The sequence below is a fragment of the Thamnophis elegans genome, chromosome 16, assembly GCF_009769535.1.
Source record: "Thamnophis elegans isolate rThaEle1 chromosome 16, rThaEle1.pri, whole genome shotgun sequence".
Classification (NCBI taxonomy): domain Eukaryota; kingdom Metazoa; phylum Chordata; class Lepidosauria; order Squamata; family Colubridae; genus Thamnophis; species Thamnophis elegans.
Genome location: NC_045556.1, coordinates 38308063 through 38318838, shown reverse-complemented (window position 1 = coordinate 38318838; position 10776 = coordinate 38308063). Strand labels below are relative to the sequence as shown.

Below are 10776 nucleotides of genomic sequence, written 5' to 3'. Positions count from 1 at the left end.
CTTCCAGGCCCAACTCTGCGTGGAGCTGCCCTGCGGAGCTCCCTTCTCTCTGCAGCAGCCTCACACCAAGCAGGAGGCGTCCCTGGGCAGGTGAGCTTGGCTCTGGGGCGAAGGATGCTGAGCGGAAGGAGGGAGAGCGAGTGGGGGGAGACCCTTCAAGGGCAACGCAGGGACAGGAAGAGGAAGCTGCATTTGGTCCCTCGAGGAGCAGAGGAGGCAGAGGAAGAGTTGAGGAAAAAGGTTACACGATAGCCAGATCCCACTTAACTCTCTGCCTTCGTGCTTTTCAGGGCAAAGTTTCCCATTCTTGAGAACTTCCACTCCCAGAATTCCACAGCCAGCCTGACCAATGAACGAGGACTGAAGTCCTCATGTGGGAATTCTGGGAACTGAAGTCACACATACTGGCTGGGGAATTCTGAAGGTTTGTGTCCGGATAGATAGAAGCATATGTGTATATGTCAGGGAGGGAGGAACGAAGGAAGGTAGGCGCATGGCATGGGGAAGACCCTTGCTTCTCACTGGGAAGGTTGGGGGTTCAATCCTTGGTAGCAGCAGATTTTCTGTCTCTGGGCGCACAGCAATAGCAATAGCAGTTAGACTTATATAACGCTTGATAGGGCTTTCAGCCCTCTCTAAGCGGTTTACAGAGTCAGCATATCGCCCCCACAGTCTGGGTCCTCATTTCACCCACCTTGGGAGGATGGAAGGCTGAGTCAACCTTGAGTCGCTGAACTGCAGATAACAGTCAGCTGAAGTGGCCTGCAGTACTGCACCCTAACGACTGCGCCACCTCGGCTCTGTGCAAAGGAAAAGCATCTGCTGTGAACTCCCGTATAGGCGTCAGGAAGGGCATCCAGCCAGTAAATGCTCAACTCCATCCAGCTGCCCTGAATCTACCCCAAATTAAGGGATTACAGGATCATTAAAAAAGGGAGTACATAATGTGTACACATTCATATTTCCTAGGCTAGGGATTCTGGAAGTCCACACACCTTCAAGCTGCCGAAGTTGAGAAGCGCCACTCTAGGGCGAGGCCCTCTGTCACCCCACTTTTTCAAGGAGCAGGAAAGAGAGATTTCTTTGGCGTTCTCACCAGCCCCTGAGGGGGGGAGGGTGTTCTCTGCTGGACAGCAGCGCCACGGCTCCTATGCATCTGCTCACATGCACAAGAGGCTGCGCATATGCAACATGATCTCCTGCCACAACATGGATGTCAAAGGAGGCCTATTGGCTTGTCCTAAGGGCAGCCTCCACGTGGTCCTCATTGTGACCCCCCATGGCTCCAGGAGACAGGCCACCATCTGAGGGATGCTGCGAATGGGCTGAAAGCAAGGAATTGTCGGTTACTAAAGTCCCCGTGAAGGCTGCCTTTGCTCAAAAGGTTCCCCTCCGTCATTCAGCCCCGTATGGGACCTCAGTTGTTGCTCCTGCACGTTGTTAAGACGCGATACAGTTTGTTGACACACGCAGCAGGTGCTACAATCCCAACCAGGCTGAAGGGTAAGGAGGGTTGTGTGAATCCAGCCATTAAATTCTGGGCAGAAAGAGGGCCTGAACCTGGGACATTCTAACTCACAGCCCATTTCTCTCCCATATTACACCGGTTTCAGCAGCCTTCAGTTTTAATGCATAAACAATTGCAACTTTCAAAAGTCTGTGCATTGTATGAATGAGAAGACAGAGAGAGAGAGAGAGGGAGGGAGAGAGGGAGAGAGAGAGACAGAGACAGACAAGCAGAGACAGAGACAAATAGACAGAGACAAATAGACAGAGAGAGAGGGAGATAGAGAGACAGAGACAGACAGAGACACAGAGAGACAGACAGAGAGAGAGACACACACACACAGAGAGAGGGAGAGACAGAGACACAGAGAAAGACTGAGACACAGAGAGAGACAGAGACAGATAGACAGAGAGGGAGACAGAGAGACAGAGACAGAGGCAGAGAGAGAGAGAGAGAGAGGGAGAGACACAGAGAGAGACTGAGACACAGATAGAGACAGAGACAGAGAGACAGAGAGAGAGGGAGACAGAGAGAGACACAGAGAGACAGACAGAAAGAGAGAGAGACAGAGAGAGGGGGGAGGGAGAGACAGAGACACAGAGAGAGACAGAGAGACAGAGACAGACAAGCAGAGACAGAGACAGATAGACAGAGAGAGACAGAGAGAGAGGGAGACAGAGAGAGACAGACAGAGAGACACAGAGAGAGAGAGAGAGATAGAGAGAGGGAGAGAGGGAGAGACAGAGACAGAGAGACAGAGACAGACAGAGACACAGAGAGACACACAAACAGAGAGAATAAGATAACATCAAACCTTCAGCCTGAAGTGCACATAAGGGGACATAAAGGCAGCACAACCCGTACTGTACATGGCCACACATGAGCCTGCCAGCAGCACCCATGTTTCCTTCGAACGGTAAACTTAGAGGCTGCTCGCCAGCAACTGCGAAATGAAACAAGGCCGCCAAAGAACAAGTAAAAATTATTACTAGGCTTTTTTTTGCGGGGGGGGGCAGCGGGGGTAGAAAGGAGAGAGATTTCTAAAAACACATTGGATGAACAAAAATATTCCGGATTTTTAAACGAACGAGAGACGATCGGCCCAACGTGAGAGAAATCAAGAAATGACTTCCGTAGACCGAACAGCCGAAGGGAATGGAAGACGATGCAGGAGCTGCAAGTTACCCTGGTGTGTGTGTGTGTACGTGTGTGTGTGTGTGTGTAGTCAGCTGCAACATCTGGTGCCAGTCTTCCTGAGAAGCATCAGCCTTCATGGCTTTTACAAGGCGGTCGACATGCTCTCTCTCTAACCATAAGCGAAGTGGCCTAGTGTCTCCAACCTTGGCAACTTTACGACTTGCGGAACTTCAACTCCCAGAATTCCTCAGCCAGAAAAGTTGTCAACTTTGGCAATTTTAACACTTTGCGGACTTCCAATTCCCAGAATTCTGGGAGTTGAAGTTCCACAAGTCGTAAAGTTGCCAAGGTTGGAGACCCCTGACATAGACTCGTGTTAGAGGGCGGAGGGAGAGGGAGAGAGAGAGAGAGAGAGAGAGAGATTGCAGGAGGAGGGTGGAGGAAGGATCAGAGAGGGACCTGACCCTCCAAGGCCAAGACTCACCCTGCCTCTGGCTCCTCCCACTACCCGGCTTTTATTTACATATCGACAAAGACCATGAAGCACCAGCCCAGCCCGCCCACCAGCAGCATGGTGACATGGATGGCATAGACGAGCAGCTCGTTGAGCAGGCTAAAGTCCACGCGCCGCCTTCCCATCAGCAGCAGGGTGATAGAGAGTTTGTACTGGAAGCGGAGGAAGAAACGGATGCCCAGGTACTGAATGCAAAACAAGACCGCCAGCGCCACCCAGAGGACGGAGGTGAACAGGCTGCAGCTGAAGTACAGCAGGAAGCGGATCACCCCGTACATCCAGCGGGACTTCAGGTAGATGTCAAAGTTGTTGTACTTGGTGCGCACCAGGGGGGCGGTCCGGACCGGCCCGCAGGCCGAGTGCAGGCAGGTCGTGTGGGGCCCGTGGAAAGACCGAACCCGCCGTGGGATAGGGATGACAGGCATCGGGCAGCCCGGCTTTTTACACAACCGGAGAGCCAGGCTGGCAGCGGGCGGCCCCGGCCGCTTCCGTGAAGATGGGAGGGGAGGCCAGCGAGCCAGGAGGGTGGACACGGCCCGGACGTGCCGAGGCGGAAGCTGCCTGCAGGAAGGAAGAGAAGGAGAGCGAGGTTGAGGAAAAGGGAGAAGAAGGAGGACAGCCGGCTCCGAGCGGAAGACGCGCCCCCGATAACTCTCCACGGGGCCACCAGGCACCGGATCCAACCAACCTTTACTGGGATTTGGAAGGTCCCGATGGATGCAGTGATGCATTGGCTCAAAAGTCTAGACCCGTGATGGCAAACCTATGGCATGCGTGGCATCGCCCGTTCCTCCTCTGGGTTTCTGGCATGCGTGGACGGGTGATGATCAGCTGTTTTCTGTGCACGCAGCAGTCCCGGAAACCGGAAGAGCTGGTCTTCTGGTTTCCATTGTGCACATGTGCTCCAGCCAGGTGATCATGGTGCACCTGCGCGCCAGTAACCGGAAGACAAGGCGGTCAGTGCGCCAGCATGTGCTGGAAACCAGAAGTTCATTTCCCAGCACGCGCATGCCCACTTGGCAGCTTCTCTCCCTGACGAGCGCGCACTCCCTTTTCAGCACTTGGTGCCAAAGAGGTTCACCATCAATGGTCTAGACCAAACTTGGCAACTTTAAAGACTTGTGGGCTTTGATTCCCAGAACTCCTCAGCCAGCCATGCTTGAGGTTGTCAAGTTTGGAGGCCACCGGTCAAGAGCAAAGGGCCACAGGAACCAGCTGGAGGGGAATCAGTGAAGACCAGAGGTTACAGAACTCTTTAAAAGTCAGGAAAAGAAAGATGGAAGCACAAGTTAAAGAAGCCACTGGTTAAAGACTAAATCACCCCCTGGTGGGGCTGGGAGGACCAGCAAAAGTTTCGGGAGGAAAAATATGAATGGTGCCATCTTGGGGGGGGGGGGGTGTCAGAAAAAGACGTGTGCAATTGGAAGGAAGAGATGGGAGTGAAGGTGGAAGGTGGTCCCGCCAAGGTGGCGCAGTGGTTAAAATGCAGCACTGCAGGCTACTGCTAGATCAGCAGGTCAGCGGTTCAAATCTCACCGGCTCAGGGTTGACTCAGCCTTCCATCCTTCCGAGGTGGGTAAAATGAGGACCCAGATTGTTGGGGGCAATATGCTGACTCTCTGTAAACCGCTTAGAGAGGCCTGAAAGGCCTATGAAGCGGTATATAAGTCTACTGCTATTGCTATTGCTATTGCTATTGCTATTTCTAGCAGGTTCTGCACCTGCTCACTTACAGCCCTGCGAGGTAGGAAGCATGAAACCCAGCATCTACCAGGGCTAAAAACACCAACTTCACTTTAAAGTAATCACAGAATCTTGCAAGCGTGAAAGGCCATTTCCTCTCCTCCCCCATTTTGCTTCCCAAAAAACTAGGGAGGGTCTCCCTTCCTCCCCTCCTGTCCTTTGGTGGGCTATAAGGCTCTTTCGCCTGCCTCCCTTAATGTATTTCCACAAAGGAGTTCTCACCTGCCTTTGAGTAGCACCTGATATCTTAGTGTGGCTTGGATACAATCACATCACTTTTAACTTACATCCTGTTGTTATTATTTTAATAAACAACCCTGGGCAGCGAATATCCATAAACACTGAACTCCTTCCTCCTCCTATCTGCCCACAACAACAACAACAACAACGACAACTCTGCAAAGGCTAAGAGAAAGAGTTGTATCAAACCACCCCAGCCAAAGCGGGACTAGAACTCACAGTCTCCCAGTCTCCAGGCTGGTGCCTTAACCCAAAGGGCTCCCGTGAGGATTCCCCTCCGATATTATAATATTATAAGGAGCCACGGTGGCGCAGTGGTCAGAGTGCAGTAGTGCAGGCTACCTCTGCTGACTGCTGGCTGCAAAAGGTTCGGCAGTTCGAATCTCACCAGGCTCAAGGTTGACTTGTGCTTCCGAGGTGGGTAAAACAAGGACCCAGATTGTTGGGGGCGATAGGCTGACTCTGTAAACCGCTTAAAGGGGACTGAAAGCCCTATGAAGCGGTATATAAGTGCTCTATCTATCTATCTATCTATCTATCTATCTATCTATCTATCTATCATCTACCTACCTACCTACCTACCTACCTACGTATCATATCTATCTATCTATCTATCTATCTATCTATCTATCTATCTATCTATCTATCTATCTATCTATCATCTACCTACCTACCTACCTACCTACCTACGTATCATATCTATCATCTATCTATCTATCTATCTATCTATCTATCTATCTATCTATCTATCTATCTATCTATCTATCTATCTATCTACCTACCTACCTACCTACCTACCTACGTATCATATCTATCATCTATCTATCTATCTATCATCTATCTATCTATCTATCTATCTATCTACCTACCTACCTACCTACGTATCATATCTATCTATCTATCTATCTATCTATCTATCTATCTATCTATCTATCTATCTATCTATCTACCTACCTACCTACCTACCTACCTACGTATCATATCTATCATCTATCTATCTATCTATCTATCTATCTATCTATCTATCTATCTATCTATCTATCTATCTATCTATCTACCTACCTACCTACCTACCTACCTACCTACGTATCATATCTATCATCTATCTATCTATCTATCTATCTATCTATCTATCTATCTATCTATCTATCTATCTATCTATCATCTATCTATCTATCTATCTATCTATCTATCTATCATCTACCTACCTACCTACCTACCTACCTACGTATCATATCTATCTATCTATCTATCTATCTATCTATCTATCTATCTATCTATCTATCTATCTATCTATCTATCTACCTACCTACCTACCTACCTACCTACCTACCTACCTACCTACCTACGTATCATATCTATCATCTATCTATCTATCTATCATCTATCTATCTATCTACCTACCTACCTACCTACGTATCATATCTATCTATCTATCTATCTATCTATCTATCTATCTATCTATCTATCTATCTATCTATCTATCTACCTACCTACCTACCTACCTACGTATCATATCTATCATCTATCTATCTATCTATCTATCTATCTATCTATCTATCTATCTATCTACCTACCTACCTACCTACCTACCTACCTACGTATCATATCTATCATCTATCTATCTATCTATCTATCTATCTATCTATCTATCTATCTATCTATCTATCTATCTATCATCTATCTATCTACCTACCTACCTACCTACCTACCTACCTACGTATCATATCTATCTATCTATCTATCTATCTATCTATCTATCTATCTATCTACCTACCTACCTACCTACCTACCTACCTACCTACGTATCATATCTATCATCTATCTATCTATCTATCTATCTATCATCTATCTATCTATCTATCTATCTATCTATCTATCTATTTATCTACCTACCTACCTACCTACCTACCTACCTACCTACCTACCTACCTACCTACCTACCTACCTACGTATCATATCTATCTATCTATCTATCTAGTCATTTTTTAGTCATTTTATTGACATTTATAGGCCGCCCTTTTCCCTAAGGGGACTCAGGGCGGCTTACATTTCATAGGAGGGGGTGTGTGAGACAGGACACAAAAAATGTGAATAAAAGAAAATAACCAATAAAACACAACATTCATTCGACATTCGGGCGGGGCAAAATTAGGGACTTATCCCCAGGCCTGACGGGATAGCCAGATCTTGAGGGCTGTGTGGAAGGTCTGGACGGTGGTAAGGGTGCGAATCTCCACGGGGAGATTGTTCCAAAGCGTCGGAGCTGCAACCGAGAAGGCTCTCCTCCGCGTAGTCGCCAGTCGGCACTGACTGGCGGATGGAATTCGAAGGAGGCCTACTCTATGCGATCTGATGGGACGAAGGGAGGTAATTGGCAGGAGGCGGTCTCTCAAATAGTCAGATCCACTACCATGAAGGGCTTTATGAATGGTGAGTAGCACCTTGAAGCGCACCCGGAGATCAACAGGTAGCCAGCGCAGCTCACGGAGGATCGGTGTTATGTGGGCGAACCGCGGTGCGCCCACAATCACTCGCGCGGCTGCGTTCTGGACTAGCTGAAGTCGCCGGATGCTCTTCAAGGGCAGCCCCATGTAGAGCACATTGCAGTATTCCAGCCTAGAGGTCACAAGGGCACGAGTGACTGTTGTGAGAGCCTCCCGGTTCAGGTAGGGTCGCAACTGGCACACCAGGCGAACCTGGGCAAATGCCCCCCTGGTCACAGCTGACAAATGATGGTCAAAAGTCAGCTGTGGGTCCAGGAGGACTCCCAAGTTGCGGACCCTGTCTGAGGGGTATAAATTTTGACCCCCCAGCCTGATTGATGGAATGTTGGCCAAATTGTTGGGAGGGAAACACAACAGCCACTCGGTCTTGTCTGGGTTGAGTACCAGTTTGTTAACTCTCATCCAGTCCTTAACGGCCTCAAGACCCCGGTTCATCACGTCCACCGCTTCATTGAGTTGGCACGGGGCGGACAGATACAGCTGTGTATCATCCGCGTATTGATGGTATTTTATCCCGTGCCTCCGAATGATCTCGCCCAGCGGTTTCATGTATATGTTGAATAGTAGGGGGGATAAGACCGAACCCTGCGGCACCCCATAAGTTAGGGGCCTCAGGGACGATCTCTGCCCCCCCACCAACACCGACTGCGACCTGTCCGAGAGGTAGGAGGAGAACCACCGCAAAACAGTGCCTCCCACTCCCACCTCCCGCAGTCGTCGCAGAAGGATACCATGGTCGATGGTATCGAAAGCCGCTGAGAGGTCAAGGAGAACCAGGATGGACGCATGGCCTCCATCTCTGGCTCTCCAGAGATCATCGGTCAATGCGACCAAAGCGGTTTCTGTGCTGTAACCGGGCCTGAAGCCAGACTGGAAGGGGTCAAGATAGCTAGCTTCCTCCAAGGTACGCTGAAGCTGGAAGGCCACCACCTTCTCAACAACCTTCCCCACAAAGGGGAGGTTGGAGACTTGACGATAGTTATTAAGAACGGCTGGATCCAAGGATGGTTTCTTCAGGAGGGGTCTCACCACCGCCGCTTTAAGTGCGGCGGGGAAGTGCCCCTCCCGAAGGGAAGCGGTGAAAACCGCGTGGATCCAGCCTCGTGTCACCTCACTGCTGTTGGCAACCAGCCAGGAGGGACACGGGTCCAGTATACAGGTGGAGGCACTCACAGCTCGCATAGCCTTGTCCACATCCCCGGAGGAAACATCCTGAAACTCAACCCAGAGATGGTCTGCCAAGCTATTCCCCTGTGTCTCGGCTGGATCTGCGGGTGTGGAGTCCAGGTCCGACCGAAACCGAGGACTACCTACCTACCTACCTACATATCATACCTATCTATCTATCTATCTATCTATCTATCTATCTATCTATCTATCATCTATTTATCTATCTAATCTATCTATATCTATCTATCATCTATCTATCTATCTATATCATCTATCTATCTATCTATCTATCTATCTATCTATCTATCATCTATCTATCTATCTATCTATCTATCATCTATTTATCTATCTAATCTATCTATATCTATCTATCATCTATCTATCTATCTATCTATCTATCTATCTATCTATCTATCTATCTATCATCTATTTATCTATCTAATCTATCTATATCTATCTATCATCTATCTATCTATCTATCTATCTATCATCTATCTATATCTATCTATCATCTATCTATCTATCTATCTATCTATCTATCTATCTATCTATCTATCTATCTATCTATCTATCTATCTATCTATCTATCATCTATTTATCTATCTAATCTATCTATATCTATCTATCATCTATCTATCTATCTATCTATCTATCTATCTATCTATCTATCTATCTATCTATCATCTATCTATATCTATCTATCATCTATCTATCTATCTATCTATATCTATCTATCTATCTATCTATCTATCTATCTATCTATCTATCTATCTATCATCTACCTACCTATCTACCTACCTATGTATCATATCTATCTTTCTATTTAACTATCTATCATCATCATCATCTACCGATCGTTGTCTGTCTGTCTATCTTTCTATCTGCTGTGGTGGCACAGTGGTTAGAATGCCGTATCGCTGGCTAATCCTGGAGTTCGATCCTGACTGGCTCCTGGTTGACTCAGCCTTCCAGTCCTTCCGAGGTGGATCAAATGAGGACCCAGATGGTTGGGGTCGATAGGCTGACTCTGTGAGCCCCTTAGAGAGGGCTGGGAAGCAGGGTGAAAGCAGCATATATATAAGTCTAAGGGCCGTTGCTATAATAACCCCATTATTAGGACCCTCACTCACTGACAGGCAGAGAGGGCGGGGGGGGGGGATTCGCACCCAGGGCCCAGCTGGGACGTTGGCCCCGTTCAGCCATCCTCCCCATCCACCCCCAGGAGAGGGACAGGACCCCCCCCCCGGCCACCCCCACCCCCCGCGGGAGGAAGCCCAAATCTCGGCCGCTGCTGATCTCGGGCCGGGCTCTCTCCCGCTCCGCTTCAGCAGCCCAGAGACCCCCCCGGGATGGTCCCGGCCTCGATGCGCACTGCCTGCGGGGCCACAGGGGCTTCATGCGCACGGTAGGAGGGGGGGTTCAGCGGAGGGGGGGGAGGATGGGACCTGTAGTCCCGCCAGCTGAGGGGAGGAGGGGGCGCCCCCTGCTGGGCCCGGCGGCCTACCTAGCGGCGCTGAGGCAAGGGGCCGTCGGAGGACTCACCGGGCGTCGGCCGAGGCGTCTGCGGGCCATGGCGGCGGAGGGAAGCCGGTCTCGGGCGGCGGCGGCGGCGGCGACTCCGCTTCCTCAGGGCCGGCGGCGGAAGGGGCCCGCGCGCGGCGATGGCGTCATCGGCAGGCGCCGCCTCCCCCCCTGGGAGGGAGGGGGGGAAGCGCGCGCCGGGAAGCCGTCGCCTAGCAACGGGCGCGCAGGCGCGCGGGCGGGGGGCTCTCCTTTTGCCCTCTTTGGACTCCAGGTCCCATCTGCGCGGATGGGGGGGAGAGCGGGAGCTGGGCTGGACTCTCCCTCCCATCCTCCACCCTCCTGGGGAGCATGGGAGAGGGAGTACAGGGGCACCTGTCTCTGCCTGGATTCCCCCTGCCCTTCCTTTGTATCCCTATCCATTTCATGTATTCAAA

General features: G+C 50.0%; 1 protein-coding gene across 2 annotated transcripts; it reads right to left on the bottom strand.

Moving 5' to 3' along the window:
• Nucleotides 1-3064: 3064 nt before the first annotated feature.
• TMEM250 (transmembrane protein 250) lies at nucleotides 3065-10479 on the bottom strand. 2 transcript variants are annotated; one of them, XM_032233082.1, is made up of 2 exons: nucleotides 10323-10479; nucleotides 3065-3719 (listed from the first exon to the last, which is right to left on the bottom strand). In XM_032233082.1, the coding sequence occupies exons 1-2, from the start codon at nucleotides 10388-10390 to the stop codon at nucleotides 3164-3166; spliced, it is 624 nt and encodes a 207-aa protein (XP_032088973.1). In that variant the 5' UTR covers nucleotides 10391-10479; the 3' UTR covers nucleotides 3065-3163. The 2 variants fall into 2 exon arrangements, with proteins under 2 accessions (XP_032088973.1, XP_032088974.1); XM_032233083.1 differs by having other exon boundaries at nucleotides 10361-10465.
• Nucleotides 10480-10776: the final 297 nt, after the last annotated feature.

Bases quoted from the DNA above. Each gene is read 5' to 3' on its own strand.
- TMEM250 (XM_032233082.1), bottom strand. From the start codon at position 10,390: ATGGCCCGCAGACGCCTCGGCCGACGCCCGGTGAGTCCTCCGACGGCC. The intron at 3,720-10,322 runs GTAGGCCGCCGG...TCCTTCCTGCAG, and splicing joins CCTTGCCTCAGCGCCGCTAG to GCAGCTTCCGCCTCGGCACG.